We start from the raw sequence: 20,014 nt of genomic DNA on the forward strand, positions 1-20,014 counted from the left end.
CAATTTTGTAGTTTCCATACATGTGAATTAATAATAAGAATTGCCTTCTACTTGTTTTAACATTAATCTAATCACTTGGTTTAGTTGCATTTTTAACAAGACAAAATATAATTGACCTCAAATTAAAATAGGCAATCAAAAATAAATTTAAGATATATATGTCACTCTATGTTTTTATCAATATCAGCTACCATCATTACTTCCTTTCAATTTTATTAAAGATAACAATATAAATAAAAATTATTTTCCTTAACCCAGATCAAAAACATAAAATAACAAAGAAATAAAAATCATTACAAATAGCAAATAAAAATCAAGAGATGCAAAAAAATAATAAAAATAGAAAAAGTCTTTAAGCAAACATACCTTTTGATTTCAGTTAATTAACACAATCGATGTTATTAATTAACCGGTGAACAATTAATTCTTGTTTTCTAAATCAGAGTGAAGGGTGAAATTTGCAGGTAAGTTTTTTTTTCCTTCTGTTTTGCTTAAATGTTGTCTTCTTTTTTCGATTGGTTCTGCTTTTAAATGGAAAAGCATTAACGTTGGCCAACGGATACAAAATGAAGACATTGGCCAACAGATATAAATCAACAGAGAAAAAAACGGTTGCCAACGTCTTCATTTGCCTTTTGCTACAGAAGAAGATAGAAATAGCTTTTACCGTACTCAACAGCTATTTTAGCTATGAGTTTAGCTACCCGGTTGGAGTTGACATAAACAAATAAAAAAGCTAAAAGTACAAGATTTTTCTTTTGGCTTTTCTTTTACCTTCTCGATTAGAGATGCTTTTAGATTAATACCTGTATAATTTATATTTTTAATTTTACTAAAAAATATATATTAATTTGACTCACCAATTATCTAGTCTATCTATACGTACGAAAATCTACATGTTCTGTTTTTGTCTATCTATTTATATATTACTAGCATCAGTACCATGTTATGATAAAACATAATTTTCAGGAAATGCTTGTTTTACTGGAAAACAATTTCCTGGTAAAACGTTTTAAAGAAAAATAAGTTAATTTTTTATTATATTATTTAAATATATAAAAAATAAATATTTTTTTTATAAAAGAGATTATTTTTTATTAATGATAGTAAATGCTAAAAAGCATTTAATCAAATCTACTGTTTATTCAAGGATTAGTTTTACTAAATTACTGTTCGTGAAGCTAAAGTGTTTTAATTAAATTTAGTTTAGTCAGCTAAATACTTAGAATACTAGTTGGGTGTGTTATCAATTAAAATAACACTGTTTTCATTTTTTTTAATTAAAATGATGTATTTTTTTTATAAAAAAAATAGTAAATCAAGTTTTTATTATATTGATCAAGTTACGTTGGCCAAGGATTACTCCTGCCGGCTCAGCTAAGTTTAATAATTATAGGTCGAAGGAGACTCTTTGTTAAAAAAATTGGAGTAAAGATGGAAAAAAACACACAACAGAAATTGCATCGTTATTTTTTTTTAGGTTAATCGATATTAGACTTCTAGATCGAATTGTATCAAATTAAATCTAGTGTGTGTGTATATATTAGAGTATAATTGCGGTTGCTTTTCTATTTTTCACTCGGAAATGTATTAAAATAATATTTTTTTAAAAAAATATTTTTGACATCAGCGTATCAAAATGATCTAAAAACATCAAAAAATATTAATTTAAAGCAAAAACAAACATAAAAAAAATTTAAATACAGAAAAATCTTCTTTAGTTTTATTCAATCGAATATACGAAATTTAATTTTTTTTCCTTTGGTATACGAACTTCGTTTTATTGTACTAATTAAATACTTTTATAAAAATAATAATTAATCTTATTTATTTATTTTTCTATCGCATGATATTTGTTAACTTTGCTAAAATAATACATATATAATTTTTAATCTTGATGTAGATAGTTTAACATTATTTAAAGAGTTTTGTTTTTAAAAGAATTTATTTTGATCTAAAATATTTTTATTTATTAAATAAAATATCATTTTAATTTGAAGGGTATTTTACTGGAAAAATACTCACATTAGAAAAAAAAACTGATAAAAATATTTGATTTTCATATCATTGAAAATTAAAGTTAGCGTAACTAAATGAGAAAGAAATAAATTTATGTATTTGATCGAGATAAAGTGAAAATTAGTTTACCAAAATCAAGTTAAGGTCAAAGAACACATTATAAAATAAGATATACTGATAGAATACCGATGAAAGTGCTTGATTATAAATTTTTAGCTTTGTTTTTAGATTTTTTAGCTTAATTGTGAATTTTATTTTATTTTTTATATTTAACTCTACCTTATAAAGGTTTGTTTTTGAAATTTTAAAGGAGTTATAAAACTGTTAAAAAATATTAAATTAAAAAAAAACTATTCAGTAATAAAATAAGAATTCGGATTGTTGTGATGATTTTTTTTTCCATAACAATTCTTTATTTGTGTTATTTTTTTATCCCATTAATTCACTAAAAAATTAAATCCACCAACTCATTTATTGTGTTCTAAATAGTTTTAACTGTTTGTTTATGTATAAAAGTCACCTTATTAGATATATATGCTTTGAAAATTCACTTTGAATAGTAAGTGGTTTAATGGTAAAAGTTTGGGATTAAAAGATTTATTTTTCTTATGGTTTCAGATTCGAGTTCTATGGTTGTTAATATTAATTGCCATTAAAAAATTATATAATTATTAATTTTAGAATTCGTGAAATTAATCAAGTTAAACGTAATTTATTAAATGAATAAGTTAATATTTGATTTAAAAAAAAAAACAAGAATGGCACTTCGTAAATCCCTATAGCATATCAAATACCAACCAGCATACTATTAATATGCAAGTGAACACTCATTAACCAAACTATTATTGAAATTTTTCAATGAGTTGTAGTCATTAGTGCAGTACTCCTCTCGCTTACATAACGTTCTGGGCGATCGTTAACCAGGCTTGATTTTAGAATCATAGTAAAAACCCTTTTCAAAGACGCTTGTTATTAATTATAAACTTCAATGTTATTTAGATCACATCAATGAGAACTCTCGAAAGGATCTTTCTCAGAGAAGAAATCAAAGAAAGGTTTGTGATCAGCAGAATGCTCTCCAATGCCATGAGTAATCTCAGAGGAGATTGGAGTGTTAATGGAATTCTCAGCAGAAGTTGAACCGTGAGAATAAATAGGACTTGCTCCTTCTAGAATCCCTGTTGGGTGCAACGGAAAGAGAGGCAAAGTTTCCTGATCACTGCTGCTCTTGTCAATGGTTACCGGACTCCTCTCAAACTTGTTCTTCGTGATATGATTGTGGTATTCACGGAGGACGGCTTCTTGATCATATCCCTTAAAAGCATAACTTATGGTTTCAGATCTCGACCTCCTCTTGAAATTACCTGGGAGTAGCATGTTCTGATGTTGTTGACACAACCCCATTATATCGCTCTTTGGCAGGTAGCATGGGCTGTTTACAACTGAAAAAGGAAAGTCAATTACATTTCAAAAGATATCACAGTGAAGATACGCACATCTACGTTCATAAGTTTATAACTACGTACATTCTACGTTCATGAAAGAGAGAGGGGAAAGGAAAAGGAAGAAACTGGGAGAGAGTACTTTGAAGAATATTTACCTCAGTCATGTGGAATTAAGAGAAAGGAACTAAAAAGGGGGGAAAGTTAAACAAAGTCAGCAAATCGCTTGGAAAGGGACAGGAGATGGAAGCATATAATTAAGATATTAATATGCATGCACTTCGCATTGAATGAATGAAGCTTTAAGCAATCATAAGAAGTGCAGTGAGCAAGAGAACAAGTCTAATCAGAAATTAAAGTTACAAATGGAAATGTGTATATTTTATTTCAGGATAAACTCTCTTCAGAGAATTCTTTCTTTATGTTTTTTATTTGTTTTGTTTGCACTGATATCGAGTTTATCTGCATGAAGAGACAGCTTGGAATGAAACTAAAAATAGAATAAATTAATACACGCGAGAAAGAAAACACAAACAACGAATTCAAAAAACAAATAAAAAGTCCCACCATTTTAGAACCTATCCCTGAATTCCGAGCTAGAATCAATAATAAAAAAAACAACAGCTCAGAGCCATAATATAATAATATTGGAAGCTATTTATTAACAAACCATTTCTGCAAGGAGGTGCAAACACAGGTTGATGAGCCTTGTGAAGATACTTATTGATATAAGCCATGTTCTCTTGTTTCTGCTTCTGTCTTTGCCTTGCCTTGTGATTTTGAAACCAGTAAAATACATTTTTCCCTTCTATGTGACCATAGGCTTTGAGCCTGCTTGCTATTTGTTCTATCATTTCAGTGCTCGGGGTCCGTATACCTTGGCTGTAGAAGCTCTCAAGCATGCTAATCTGCTCCTTTGTTGGGCTCCATCTTGAATTCACTGAAGCTCCACCAGAACTAGACACGTCCATATTATCATTCTCCAAATCTTCCTTTCTAAGAATTTACTTAGAGCTTGTATAATTCTTTGATCCAAAAAAGGAAAGAATTAGGGTTTCTCAAAGACCACTTAACGACAGACAGGGAGTTGAGGGAAGGGGGGGGGGGGGGGGGGATGCAATATGGGTCAAGATGCATGGGCTTTGCACTCTTCTTATATAAGATAGAGTTACTAAATGAGAGCGGCATAAAGTCAAACAAAAAGACGAGAAAGAGAAGGGTGTTTGACACGCGTATCGTTTTTGGTGCTCAAAAACTATGAAAACATGGCGTATAGCGGCTGAGGGAATTCGTTCAAAAATCAGGATAAAACGGGAAGACAATAATCCCAGCAATCCTTTTTCTCTGTTCTATGAAATGGTGGTAGACTTGATTTGTTGCCTGGTGGTTCACGTCTCGGGAATGACAGAGACTGACTGGGAAGGCCAGCTACATATATAGGTTTACGCATTGAAGGAAAGGAAGGATATAAATGTCATTGAGAACAAAAAGACAGCCGGTAGCCGGTAGCCGGTAGCCGGTAGGGTTGTAGGGAAGGCCTAGGCTTCGGTAATTGAAGTAAGAGCCTGGTGGATTTGCAGGGATGAAGTGGAAACGTCTATCTGTAGAGGTGTCGTGGAGGTCACTTTTGTTTGTGGTCTTATGTTAGAAATTAAATTAAAGCTGGTGGGTGAGGGGTTGTGTGGAGCTTCATAGGCGGCTCATCTTTATTGTAGCCAACGGGAAAGAAGAAACCTTGACATTGCTGTCATCAGGGATATATTGATGTTTATGATTGTGATGGTTCTTGTCTTCGTAGATTTTCATGGCTAAAGCTTCTCCGATGAATTCGGCAATTAGCATAGAAATTAAAATGAAATGGTGAATTAATATAGAAAAAAAAAGTTTTGGTTAAAGAATATTCTTTTAAATATTGTTATTTAAAATTATGATATTAATTTAATTAATGTCATGATAATTTGGACATCAATTAAATTTTATTAAGATGTTATTTCGATATGCTGCTGCGGTCGCGGTTGAAATTAAAATCTGCAACATAGTGTTTGGTTAACATCAACCACATTTTTTATTGGCGTGGGTCCCAGTCCAAAACTAAGGTTGGACTGCAGTTTTTGAAAAGCAATTACCAATTGCTTTTCATGCGTTTTCTCCTCTCTCTCATCATCGACACTTTCCCTTACTTTCCCAACAGTCACAAAACTTTCTCGTTCCTCACCTAAATTGTTCACAACAAGGTAATTGGCAGATCAATTTGGCCATTGATCTACAAACTCCCATTTTACACCCTCCCCAGACTGTTTCCCTCTCTCGTTTCTTGCCGACAACAACCCCGTTTCAAAATTTTGCAAAAACAACCACGTACAGGACGACGCCAGTTCTGAGAGCGTCCTTCTTCCCCAGTCCCTTCTTCTTTCCAAACACCCACAAAGATCGCCACCCAAACCTTCACCGATCTGTCCCTCCATTGTTACCATTGTAGAAAAACCCAACAGCTTTGTGCTGGGAAAGGTCACACAAGCGAGAGACCCGTAAGTACCTGCCTTATCTTCGTCAATTTTTTTAAAAATTTAGCTCAAATTTTCATTTCTGTTTTGGGTCTCCATTGTTTCTTTTTGCAAAAAAACGCTGCAGAACCGTGCTGGGAAAAGTCACATAAGAGAGAGACAAAGTTCTTGCCTTTATCTCCATCTTCATTTTTTTTAGCTAAAAATTACATTTCTGTGATGCTGCATGATCTGTTTACTGTGCGTTCTTGGTTTGTTTGAATTTAACTAAAAAGAGTAGTTTGATGTTGCTGCTTCTCTTCTGTTTATTGTGCCTTCATCAATTTTTTTAATTGAGAAAATTTCATTGCTTTTCTATGCTGCTTCATGACTTGTAATGTGCGTTCTTTAATTTTTTTTACTTGAGCTAAAAATTTCATTTCTGTGCTGCTGCTTGGTCTTTGTATTGTGCGTAATTATGTGTTGTTCTTTGTTGAAATTTGTTTTTCTGTTGATGTCTAGCTTACAGTGCTGCTGCTTCATTAAAATTAATTAATTTGGAAACAATGTGATGTATCCATGCTGATCTGTTTACTGTGCACATTGAGGTTGTTTCTGCTTGATAAACTGTAGAGTTCTTTACTGTGCACATTACATGTGTTTTATATTGGAATTAAGGTACCATGAAATTAATTTTGGGTCAATTGGATTATTTGCTCTACTGTATTCTGTTCCCAGTTAAAATATCTCGGCCCACTTCGTTGGTTGGTAGTTTTCCTACTGTTACAATACAAACTGATTTATTTCTCTGCTTTTCATTTCATAATATTCACTTGTTTGTTGAATTTAGTGGTCTTGTCCATAAATGTTGACTTTTTTTTGGTTGTTGGTTTAGATATTTCCCTTCTCTCTTTAACAAGATTTTCATACAAGACATGGTCAATAATACATGTATGTAGATCTCTTAGTTTTCTAGTTTCTCATATCGCCAGTAGATAGCAAAACCTTGATTATTGCTAGAAAACATGGTAAGATAAATCTCATAACATTAACTTTCAATGAGACCTATAGAGGCCAAATTCTAGTATAGCTCACACTTTTATGATTTGTAATATTGGACATGGATATTATGATGGATTGTGATAACCTTATGCACAATATAGTAACAAAGGCGAGAGGTATCACTTCCAAGAATTTAGGCATCGTGGACAACCAAGTGGTCGGAAAGAAGTGTTTAATTGCTTATATGTATTGCTTGTCTGCTGTTGTTCTTTGTTTAAATCTGGTTTCATCTTTTATGTCTACTACTAGCTGACAGTGCTGCTGCTGGATTATTTGCTTACTGGAAACAATGTGATGCTTTGAAATTTCATTTATGTGTTGTTCTTCATGGTCTGATATGTTTACTATGCGCATTGATGTTGTTTTTGTTTGAGCAACCGTAGATTTCTTTACTGTGCGTGTGTTTATTGTAATCGTAATGAGTGCCCTGTTAGCATGTCGTGTAGGATTACTTTTATTTCTACTTGTGCAGTCAAAATCAGAATTTTGAGTTTCCTTTTGTGTGTTTGCATACTGCGAAAAAAAGTTAGGTTACTTTGAATGTAGAAATAGATTTTGTTCTGTTTGTTTTTTCCCCTCTTTTTTTAGCTTCCAAACAGCATGATGACAATGAAGTGTTGCTTGATAATTCAAATATTATATCATGGCTGAAACTAAGTTTTCTGAACAGTTGAAAATTAATAGGTTTCAATTAGTTTTCATTACAAATTAACGGGAGCATTCTCATTCAAATACATGCATGGTTAATTTGTTGCTAACCACACAACTTTTATAAATGCTGAACATTGAGTGTTTTATTATTGTTTTAGTCCACGGTTTATGTATGTGCCACAATGTAATTGATATCATTGATTGATTTCAAACTTTTGTTAAATGTTTTAAAAGATATCATGAAAGGTCTTGAATCTTTTGATAAGGCTGCTTGAACAAAGGAAATGTTGCATATATTTTGTGATATATGCATTAAGGCAATTGATATGGGAATGAGACCTAATACTCATTTCGATAAAACGGGGTGGAAATTTCTCATAACATCATTCAAAGAACAAACTGGCCATGCATTCACCAAAACACAATTGAAAAACAAATGGGATGGATGCAAAAAGGATTGGAGGATATGGAATAAGCTGATTTCTGAAACTGGTGTTGGCTGGAATAGTGAATTAGGCATAATTTCAGCTAGCGATGAGTGGTGGAAACAAAAAATTCAGGTACATTCCTTGTCATCCTAATAATTTCTTTTATTGTTATTAAATTGCAACACCAAAATTTTACTAGTCTTGATCCTTCATTACTTGATTTAATTTATATGCAGGAAATTAGAGGAGCCAAAAAATTCAGACATGTCGGTATTGAGCCGTCTTTGAAGAATAAATTTGATCGAATGTATTCCAACATTGTCGCAACTGGAACATTTGCATGGGCTCTTTCATCAGGTGTACCTGCTGACAGTGATGTTGATCCTGGTACAAGCAATGCCGACATTGCTCATGATGGTTTGGAAGAGGGCAGCGGTGATTCGGAGGAAGATGTGATTCCAAATTTCCAGACTGACATGGTTCGAATGGTTGGAGGGATAAATATGTCTAGCAGCAGCAACACAAAAAGCAGTGGCAAAAGAAAAGAACGAGATCATTATGATGTGCGAGGTAGAAAGAAGAAAACATCTGGAATTCAGCTGCTGTCAAGGTGCAATCAACTACTTGAGAGTATATCGACTAAGAGTGATTCCACGTTTGTTAATTTGGATCGCGATGGCTGTAGTATTCGCGAGGTGATGGCTGAGCTGCACTCAATTCCTGGAGTTTCAATTGAAGATGAGTTCCACGACTTTGCTACAGAGTATTTGAGTTTAAGAAGGAAAAGAGAAATGTGGGCTAGTATGGGTGATAAGGAGCAGAAGTTGAGATGGCTGCAATGAATGTATGCACGCACTAAACGTGCTTAGCTGACATGGTATTATTACATTTTCTTAATCGTTAATCAATTAACTATTCACTTGCTTAATGTATTTATACAAGTTTATTTTATTGTTGCAGAATAATGGGATGCCGGTTTTAAAAATGAGTTTTTTCCAATTGCTGAAGTTCATCCGAGTCATTGTATTCTTCCATATTTCGTGTTGAGATATATGGGCATGTCCATTTGCGATAATTTGTTTACTGTTGTATTTATATTACACTGCTTTTCGGGAGCTAATATACTTGTATGAGGATATTGTTGGTTTTTAATGTTGTATTTTATCAATGAATTAAAACTGTCACTTCTGTTGTTATTAATGTTAAATGGTTGACCATTGGATTGAACTTGTTGGTAATTTTCCTTCACTATGTTGTTCCCTGAAGGTCTTGAATATTGAGTGTTGCTGTTAAAATGTATGTTCTATAATAATATACCATGTGCAGCCTTGTTTGTTTTCTTTTATGCCATGAGTTGATGGGATCTGTTGCCTTGTGTGTCCAACTGTAATTGTAATAAACCATGTGCAGCTACTGTGTGAAATGTTGGTGTGTTTTCTTTTCTGCCGTGAGGTGATGAGAGTTGCAGCCTTGTGTGTGAAGCTGTATTCATTGATATACCATGTGTAGCTACTGTGTGAACATTTGTTTGTTTTCTTTTTCTGCTATGAGTTGATGGGTGCTGCATGGTGATAAGAAAGCTGCAAGTAATTGAGATACCATGTGCAGCTACTGTGTGCTTGTGCAGTGTGATAAGGAGCATTTGTGTTTTGTTCTGTAGTGAGAATTGATGGAAGCTGATGCCTTGTTTGTTAATGCTATTTATTGTTGTTAACATGATTGTTTTAGCTATTGTGTGCAAGTGAGTTTTGAATATTGTCTCAGCTACTGTGTGCATGAGAGCCAGTGCATGAAATATATGTGTATGTGCTACTGTCATTGCTGTTTGAGCTGCTGAATTTGTCACCGATTATTGATGATTTCTGTACATGTTGGTGTGCACTGTCATGGTGATAAGAAAAGAAAAAAAAGTGGGCCAAGGAATCTTGAATAATAGAATGAGAACAAAAGGTGAAAAAATACATGTCAGAATATATTAGCTGTAAAAGTAACATTTTTTGTTACTTTTATAGTCTATACATGTGATAATGTACTTGTATTGTAAGCTGAATAAAATTGCTTGTAAAAAAGACGTAAAAAGCAGTAAGTTTTTTCTATATAAAGAGGATTGTTTGTAAGCCAACTTTCAAATAACTTTTTTGCTTCATAACAAACCTCTCAAATCTCCTCAACTGTATTTCATATAAGCAAGTGGAACACTGTTTTTGTTTGGCTTTACAGGTATGAAAAAACTTATGTTACACCAACTATTTGATAGTTCTTTTTTATTGAATGATTTTTAATTATTTAAATATTTTTATTAACAACATATAATTTTTTTTTTGTTTTCATGTAATTGAAGTTATGGATGATTCACGGTTTAATGACATATTTAATGGGGATTTCGATGGCAATTATGATAATGTAATGAACCGCATTGTAGACCACATTAATTATCCTAGTTGTGAAGGTAATGGTGCCTCATTTTCTGGTGCTGGAGATGACAGTGATGGAAACGATGCCGACGATAGTAACGATGATAGTGATGATGGCGATGAATTTATTTTAATGACACATTTTGATATGAAAAAATTAATTATATGCATAGCTGGAGCTATAAACATGTGTTATATTAATTATATGTATAAAGAACCATGTATGGTTTCGTATAATACAGGGATGCGTTGGTTGACAAAGGTTTTAAGAGGTCATTGGAAACTGAAGTGTTAACATGTTCAGGATGGACAGCAACCACTTTGTTGAGTCTGTGCACTGAATTAGAAACGCACCATGGCTTAAAACCGTCAAGAAGAATGAGCGTTATTGAAAAGGTGGCAATGTTTCTATTTACAATAGCAGTTGGGGCGTCAAATAGACAAGTGCAGGAACGATTTCAGCATTCAGGTGAAACTATTAGTAGATGTTTTAAAGAAGTGCTTAAATCATTACGTTTGTTTGATGTGGAAGTTATAAAACCAGTAGATCCACAATTTACGAGCACACCAAGAGAAATTGCTATGAATCCAAGATTTATGCCACATTTCAAGGTAAGATGAATTTTTGTTTAATTAAGTTGTTCAAATGAATATGAAATATGTTATAAATGTTTATGAGTACTTAATGTTTTTTTGGCCTGTAGAATTGTATCGGTGCAATTGATGGAACACATGTTCGTGTCTGCATACCATCTGCAAATCAAATTCCATATATAGGAAGAAAAGGTGTACCAACACAAAATGTCATGCCCGCTTGTAGTTTCGACATGCAATTCATGTTCGTGTGGGCAGGATGGAAAGACAGTGCACACGATACGCATATTTTTCTTGAGGCTATTGACAATAGCAATATCAAATTTCCAAAACCTCCAGAAGGTTGTGATTTTGACTAAATTGAAGATTTGGTAATTGAAGGAATATAATATTTTTTTTAAAGTTCTGTTATTAATTACCATGTTGTTATTATTTGCAGGAAAATACTATTTGGTTGATGCTGGATATCCAAACGAGTATGGGTATTTAGGTCCCTACAAAGGCGAGAGGTATCACTTTCAAGAATTTAGGCGGCGTGGACAACCAAGTGGTCGGAAAGAAGTGTTTAATCGTGCACACTCGTCACTACGTAACGTGATCGAACATTCTTTTGGGGTATGGAAATAGAGGTGGAAAATTTTGCAAAACATGTCTGCTTATCCATACAAAACACAAGTTGAGATTGTAGTTGCATCAATGACACTACATAACTATATTAGAAGGAGATCGCAAGATGATGCAGTTTTTTCTGAGTATGATCGCAACCCTAATTTAATTCCAGATGACTTTTTACCTGATATTGTTCAGGCTTCGACCGTTCAAGGCTCACAAAGGCCTTCACATATGGATTTTGTACGCGATGGAATTGCAAATAGTTTGATGGAACAATAAAGGAGTACATTAATGTATAAGGATATTTCATTTTGTTATGTAATCATAATTACAAAACACCTATGTTTTGGAATTATATATGTGTGTCTATATATGTCCTTTTAATTAATTCAAATCTAATATAAAACACAAACCATATTAACCAAACAAAAAAAACTATTTTTTTAACCACAATTTAAACCATAGTTTTACCAAACACAAAACTGTTTTTTTTTCTACTATAATTTCAACCACAGTTTTTTAACCAAACACAAGAAACTGCTTTTTTTAAAACCACAACTTCAACCACAATTTTAACCAAACACCAACTTTTTTTGAAATCAACCTCACAAAAAGTACTTTTTATTAAACTGTTTTTTTCAAACCACAACCACAAAAGCTACCACAATACCAAACACGCTCTAAGTCATTCCATGAAAAATCCAATATCAAATTCTCTTTACATCTAAATCTAATAAAAAATGGTTCTTATAAGATTTATTATTTAATTTGTTAATTTTACATTTAATTTAGATAATAATTTTAGGGAGTAGAAGGACATAGTTTCTTCTATTTAGAAACTATAATTAAAATTTTATCTCGTTTAAAAATACATACAAAAACCACAATAACTAAACATAACAGATTCTCATATTTTATAATCACAAATAGACTAAAAAATGCAAGTAAATAAACATATATACATGCAAAGGGTATTTCAAATACTTAAATATCACAACATTCTAGTAATTAAAATCTTAAAATATATCAACATCACTTATCTATCAATTTATGTCTACGTAGTCTACTGGATGATACCAGCTCATCAATAACTAAATACTACATCCTACTCATGTTCTTGTTTGAGTGATCTCGTTCTCTGTCATGACATCATCAAGAAATGACATCTTTTTAAAGGTATCAAGTCCATTGCAACAGATATTGAACCACCGAGACGCATGGGTGTATCTTTCATTTTCTTTGTAAATATTACAAAGCACAGATACGACCTCTCGACCCTCTAGCAGCAATATGCCAACCAAATATTAATAATAAATTTAAAAGATCAATAAATAAAACGCAACGTTTAACATATATTAGCTCTAAAAAACTTGATTACTTGCGATATTTTGAATAAGGTGTAATGACCTAGTGTGTGATACACATGTATCAAATCATATACTCCTCTGTAATCACAAGATGCATCTTTATAAATATCTCATTCCTTTATAAATCCCACTGTGATATATAAGCTCCATGATGGCTTAACAGGTCGTAATCATCATCTTTACCCTGATGATTTATGTCTTGCAACGCATCACTCATGTCAATTTTGACTAGAATGTGTTATTTATAGTCAAACTGTCACATTACCCGATCTAGGCAATATAGCTCTACCATCTCAAAAAATATAAATGGGACCATTGATATCTATATGTCCATCCCATTAGTCCAAATAGCTGGAGCAATTGCTAATCTTTCATCCTTGTAAGGCATCCACATGACTTGTAGAAGATAAGTATATTAAATGTTAAACAACAATATTCAATGAAGTTAAGTTTTTTCTTTTACAAATGATTCAAAAAATACATGGATAGGTTGTTGTTTATCTAGCTCGCTCCAATAAAATGACAACACATGTGTTCGATTATTATCAAATACTCTACTAGCACACCATCTAGCATTGCAAATATGTTAGTTTCATTTTATTTTTAAAGTTACAAGTAGACAATATAAATACATCTAATTGCAAAATAACATTACAATACCTGCATCCTAGCGGCAACGACAACGACAAAAGTGGAAAATTCTGAAGAGGAAAACATTCTAGGATACTTGGAGACTAAGATGAGTTTGATTTTTAGGTGTTTTAAGGGTAAAGAAAACAAGTGATTGATGGAGTTCTTAGAGAGATAAGGGGAGAGAATGTCGGTTTTGAGAGAGAGAATTGTTGCGTCTGCTATGTTTTTCAATTCAGAAAGGATTTAAATTTCACGACATGTCGCGCTTCTATAAAGCAACATGTTTGATTGTCACTCTTCTGAAACGTGAATACCATCTTGTCAAGTTCGAGAATAATGACATTTGATAAATGTCATGCTTCAAAAGCGTGACAAAGTGAAAGTATATTATTTTGCTAAAAAAATTTCAAATGATGTTACTCTACCAAAATATTTAGATTATAATGCTATTTTTTTTTATAAAAAAAATCAAGTTTCTTTCTTTTAAATTTCAAGTGGTATTTTTTTATGAGTAACAATTAATGTGTTTATCTTTTTTTTTCAATAAATATCCAAATAAGAGGGGGGTAATGGTTAATGCTTGCAAGACATGACAACTTTAACTCTATTATGCTATATTTAAGGAACTAGCTAGTATGGGTAATCATTTTCAGTTCGATTCGGTTTTCATCAAAAAAAAGTAACCAAACTATTTTTTTTTAAATCAAAACTGAATCGAAGCCGGTTCAAATCGACTGGTTTTGATTCTGTTATTTTAGAACAAAAACCGGTTCCGGTTCGGTTATTTTATATTAAAAACCAAAAACTATATTGTTTTTTTGGGTTATTTTTGTAATTTCTAATAGGTTTGGTTTCAGTTTGGCTTGGTTTTTTTCTAGTTTGGCTCAGTTTTTTTAGCTTGGGTTCGGTTCGGTTTTTTCGATTTCAGGCTTATAAAACCAAAATCGAACTGAACCAGTTGGTTTTTTAATGGTTCGGTTTTTTTTATTATTTTTTTCTTGATTTTTTCGGTTTATCGGTTTTTTTGTTCACCCCTACTAACTAGTATTGTTGCCCACTCCTTGCTAGAGATAGCAAACAAATCCTTGGAAAGCAATATGTAATGTATATGAAAATCAACTTGATCCATTTAAGCTTTTTTTTATTGAAACCATGCATTGCATAAGTACGCTTTCAAAACTCATGTAACTAATGAAATAGAAAAAAAAACATCTACCAATCAAATTTTACTATGTGTCATTTTTATTTTATTTTACATAAAAAAGTAAAATAAAATTGAAATAAATGACATGAAAAATAAATGACCTTTATATATTTCTTGGTCAATGGAAGATTGACACATGAGATGATATATTTAAGATATTTTATCATAACTACAAGATCACATAAATAAAAATCAACCAATAAAATAATGTCATGTGGCATTAGCAAAAGACCTGAATGCCCCTATAAATCCTTATAAATAGAGGGTCTCACCTTAGATATAGGGGAGGAAAATTTTTAGAGATACAAAATTTGATTCAAGACAAGCTCTTCAAGTAAGAAGCTATTTTAAAAGCTCTTAAGCATCATTCATCTACGCTTGTAGTCTACAAAGAACGAAACCCTGTTGGGTCAAACTTAAACGCTTCATAAGAGTTCTTCAACAAAAAATCTTTCTCAAGACAAGTTCTTCAAATAAGGAAACTCTCAAGCCTCTTTCATCTACGTTTGAAGTGTACAAGCAATAAAGCTTGGTTGGATCAAGCCTAAATGCCTTAAAAAAAATTCTTTAACAACACTTTGAAGACAAATCAAAGGTACACTTCAAATTATCAAATCACCAAATATCGCTTTGCAATACATTCCTAAATTCTCGTTCTTGTAAAGTACAAATCGTGGTTTCATTTTACAAATAAATCAAGTTACCATAAATTAAATTTAAGGGAAGAATAAGAGGATAATTTATTCTTTTGTAAGAATATTTTAAATAGATATTGTATTCAGTTATATATTTTAATAAAAGCAAATATTTATACACGCATGCTTGTTTAATCTTCAAGTACTCAAAATTGTGTCTATAAATTTATAGCGACTCCACTAAAAGCATCTCTACCTCTCATGTCTTCCATTCAAGAAATAATTTCCAATAACTTCTTAATGACAACTAGGAAGAACATGATCATCATTGTCATTTTAAAAAGCAATAAGACTACTGATTCAAGTTCCCAACACATTGTTGAAGGATCTTCAACCTCGCCATTGAAAACAAAATAAATCGTTGAGTTGTATGTGTGAACTAAGCATACCCCCTTTAGGTCTCTTTTAATATCTATACACCAAGATGCCAATTCTTCTTTCATAGTTGCACTACAATCATTAAATTTGTGTTTTGCAATGAATTGCATGTTTTTGAATAACACCTCTATTTCTGGTAACTGTGTAACCATATTGCTTGCTAGATTTCCTTTTGAATAAGTCATCTCATCCATGTTGAACCTTTACGCTAGTATTGGTTGTTTTCCTTGCATCATTATAGATCTTAAGAGTCCACTCAAGTTTGTCAACTTTAGAATTTGCATCTATTTCTCATTGAGGCTTATCTCTTTTTCGACTACCAAATCTCCTCAAGTTTACACATTTGTCAGTAGTATGACTTGTAGTCATATGACTTCTACACAATCATTCAACGTCTTATGATTTGTCTACTATCATGAATCTAAGTATTTGATCTGCTACTAGCGCATCAAATAACTCATATGTTGCAATGATCGTAAAGGTGACATCCTGGGACAATAAAATATCATTAACAATGGTTATCATATTAACTGACAACGTATTAACTGAAGGAAAAATAGTTCTCATCAATTCTTATTGTTTTATTTTTGTCAGGAAACCTCACATACTTTGACTTTATCAAATCTTAAATTACATTTCTAAATATTACACAACTCTTTGTGGAATGGCCAATCACCTTATACCATTTACACTAATTTTTCCTTTTCAATTCTTCATCAGTCACTTGTTTATGTTTCCCTTTAATTTTAATCCTTTTGTTTATTAAAAATCAATAAAAAATAACGTCAGTTTGATTTATGTCAAATGAATAATGTCTTTCTTTATTTGACCTCAGGGATCTTAAAGATTTAACATTCTTCTTTGTTAATGCATCGTAAACTATTGGATCGTTATTTATAAACTTAGCAACATCTACATCTATTGTTTTTTTATGACAAGTTCCATAAATTGCAACCTTTTTCTCTACTTCATTTCTTAATAAAATCTCATACCTAAAAGCTCTTACTCCTAACTCATATATATCATTGAACTCCATCTCTTCAAACTTCTTTCTCAATTTCCATTCCAAACCTTATTGTGTAATTATTACAAATTCCTTTTCAGGAATCCTAGACCAACACTTTCCTCTAGCCTCTATAAATCTATCTAAATATTATTTCATAGTGCCTCTAGGGTATTGTTTCAATTTTACTAAGTTTGTCAACACAAACTCTAGTTTTGTCCTAGGAAAGTGTGCCTAAAATATAGTTTGCATGTCGTTCCAACTTTAAAGAGAGTTTGGTAATAAATTTATATACCAAGCGAATGCATTTCTTGTTAATGAATTTAGGAACAACCTTAACTTTAGAAATTCAGAATTAACAGCTTCTCTACATTGGCAGATGAATCAAATTATATGTTTCAGAGCATATATTGACCCTTAATCATTGAAAAACATAAATTTAGGAATTTAATATTGGTGGAATAAGGATACATTATATCTATATACATCTATATAGTATGGATAGGGTCTCCTATAGGTTGACCTATGAACTTGTTGAACCCTTAGACCATAAACTTATTTAACTACTCCACAAATCTTTATAATTTATAATCCTTTCTTTTGAATTGCTTCCAGTTTCTTCCATGACTATAAATTTTCCTAAACTTACTCTAGGTTCTGGTGAGAAGCTATTATTTCAGTTGAAATGTTTTGGCTAAACTAGTTTTTTGCCAATTAGCTTAGGATCTGTTTTCTTAAAGTTTGGTTCTTTAGCTTTTTTTTCAACTATGTGGTTTTTTACTTCAACTATCACTTGTTTAGATATCTTATTAATTGTTTTGATCATAACATGGTTAAAGCCAGATATTATTTCATCATTTTCTCTCCTTATTTTAGCACATATCTTAAGATTAATGTTTTTCATTGGTTTAACAACTTTTTAGCAAGAAACTTTATTGAAGTTACATAGTTTTTCAAAACTTCCTACTAAGTTCCTTTTAAACCTTTCACATTTTCTAAATTCCTTTCACAAGTTTGTCTTCCTCACTCTAGCACAACATGAGTTGATCTATCATTCTTCGTGCAATCCCATTATAATAATCATCATAAATTTTTATTTTTATCTTATGTTTTTCCTTTATTTCTTTAGTAAGGCATCAATATTTTTCATCAATGATTCTATTAATTTCCTCTAATCTTCACCAAGATGTCCATATCTCTCTTCTAATAATATATATATATATATATATATATATATATATATATATATATATATATATATATATATATATATATATATATCTCTTTTCTCTTTCTTTTCTAACTTTATTTCCTGAAAGTTAGTACTTCATTATTTGTTCCAACAGGAACGTCGACTAACTCGTGTTTATTTTCTAAAGTTCCTTGTAATTTTAATTTTTTTAGTGTCATAATTTTTAAGAATTAATTTGACACGCTCATTGTGGTCACCAATTATTTGATGTAGGTTTTCTTATGTCTACTTCAATTAAAAGGACTTTGCAACTTAATATTAAAGTTTTAAGTTAATTGGTTTGAACTCTGGATTTATTCATAGATCTACTCACGCAATTTCAAATTTATATCATAGAGTTACACGAGTATTAATATGATTAAATTTATTTTCACACAAACAGTAATTCAATTGAAAAAGTAATCAAATAATTAAAACAACTTGAATGTAAAGTAAACTCAATAACTTAGAAAAAAAATACTTACATTTATGAAGTGATTTATACACTGATTATATCCACGAATTGGAACTCCTGGATAATGAAATATCTTTTTGGTATTTTTGGTTTATAAAATTGAAACTGCAGGCTTACTAATTACAAAGAAAATTACAAGCCTACTTGACTATCGCCTACAAATTATCATCTACTAGTTTCAGATTTGAAAAGTCTTAAAAGAACTTGATAAAACTACAAAGTAATGATTTGAGTTTGAGTTGTTATTGATTATTGATGTCTTTAATCTTCCTTATAATTTGTCTTATATAGTTAGTTGTATGATGCTTCTATTAACAGTATGTCAATAATCTCCGATCTTTTAGGGTTCTTTCTTAATCTCTTGTTTACAAGAGTTGTTGGTATCTTATAAATTACATGGCTAGTTACACCTGTTGGTTTGTTACACCTGCTTCATGTGTGCACATTGTTTCTTCTATATGTGATAATTACCATTATCTTCTAAATTTCTCTTATAATATAATGTTCATTTATTTATTTCTCATATATTTTTATAGTATAAAACAGAGTGCTACAAGGCGAAGAATAAGCAGAAACAGCAGCTAGGCGAGGACTTATGGGAACTTCAGGTTGCAAAACAATTTACTAGCTGTAGCAATTCTGAAGAAACCCCATGAAGGGGTAGAATCTGAGTTAGCTCTGGGAGTTGATGACGTTGCAAGTACTTCTGAAGAAAATGCAGTAAAGGAGAACTCCTGTGGACCCGAGGAGTTGGAATCTATTACTCATGGAGATATCCTTTTTGGTTGTATCTTCTGAAAAAGAAGTAGTGGAGATGGACCTTGCAGCCCCCAGCAGTTCTATGTTCAGGGAATCTCATAGTTTGCCTGGGAACCCACTCAATAATTTGCTCATCTGGACTGTTTATCGGGCTATTAGCTTTCCAACTCTAGAAAAAGAATCCAGTGATGGTCTTGATTTGAGAGGCAGGTTCAGGAAAAAGAACGCAGTGACACAATTTATTGTTGATTCGGGAGTTGCATCGAGCGGTTCAATTTTGTGCACTCAACCCCGTAAAATCGATTCAATATCCCTGGGGAAAAGGGTAAGCGAGGAATGCAATGGATGCTATAAAGATAATTCAATTGTCTGTTGTCCATCTTATTCATTTACCCAGGAGTGTGGTTCGAAGGTAATATAAATGATTGATCACTGTCTACTGCAAAACCTAATGAAAGATAAAAAAAATTGTTTGGAGTTTCATGCATTATTGTAGATGAGGCTCCTGAAAGAAGCTTGAATACTGATCTTCTATTGGGCTTGCTAAAATATTTCCCCAGCGAA

The 20,014-nt window shown here is 31.8% G+C and overlaps 2 protein-coding genes across 2 annotated transcripts; one reads left to right on the forward strand and one right to left on the reverse strand.

Moving 5' to 3' along the window:
* Positions 1-2,998: 2,998 nt before the first annotated feature.
* Positions 2,999-4,463, reverse strand: LOC7465122 (WUSCHEL-related homeobox 2). The gene is made up of 2 exons (XM_024600398.2): positions 4,132-4,463; positions 2,999-3,461 (listed from the first exon to the last, which is right to left on the reverse strand). The coding sequence occupies exons 1-2, from the start codon at positions 4,430-4,432 to the stop codon at positions 3,025-3,027; spliced, it is 738 nt and encodes a 245-aa protein (XP_024456166.2). The 5' UTR covers positions 4,433-4,463; the 3' UTR covers positions 2,999-3,024.
* A 3,520-nt stretch (positions 4,464-7,983) lies between these two features.
* On the forward strand, positions 7,984-8,927 carry LOC7465121 (L10-interacting MYB domain-containing protein). Its single transcript, XM_002299846.4, has 2 exons — positions 7,984-8,217; positions 8,322-8,927. The coding sequence occupies exons 1-2, from the start codon at positions 7,984-7,986 to the stop codon at positions 8,925-8,927; spliced, it is 840 nt and encodes a 279-aa protein (XP_002299882.4).
* The last annotated feature ends 11,087 nt before the right edge of the window (positions 8,928-20,014 follow it).

This window comes from Populus trichocarpa, chromosome 1 (assembly GCF_000002775.5).
Source record: "Populus trichocarpa isolate Nisqually-1 chromosome 1, P.trichocarpa_v4.1, whole genome shotgun sequence".
Classification (NCBI taxonomy): domain Eukaryota; kingdom Viridiplantae; phylum Streptophyta; class Magnoliopsida; order Malpighiales; family Salicaceae; genus Populus; species Populus trichocarpa.

What these genes read in the sequence shown, in the direction of transcription:
- LOC7465122 (XM_024600398.2), bottom strand. Translation starts at nt 4,432, where the DNA reads ATGGACGTGTCTAGTTCTGGTGGAGCTTCAGTGAATTCAAGATGGAGC. An exon ending in TGCACCTCCTTGCAGAAATG is followed by an intron (nt 3,462 to 4,131) that starts GTTTGTTAATAA and finishes TTCCTTTTTCAG; the next exon opens with TTGTAAACAGCCCATGCTAC.
- LOC7465121 (XM_002299846.4), top strand. Translation starts at nt 7,984, where the DNA reads ATGGGAATGAGACCTAATACTCATTTCGATAAAACGGGGTGGAAATTT. An exon ending in GGTGGAAACAAAAAATTCAG is followed by an intron (nt 8,218 to 8,321) that starts GTACATTCCTTG and finishes ATTTATATGCAG; the next exon opens with GAAATTAGAGGAGCCAAAAA.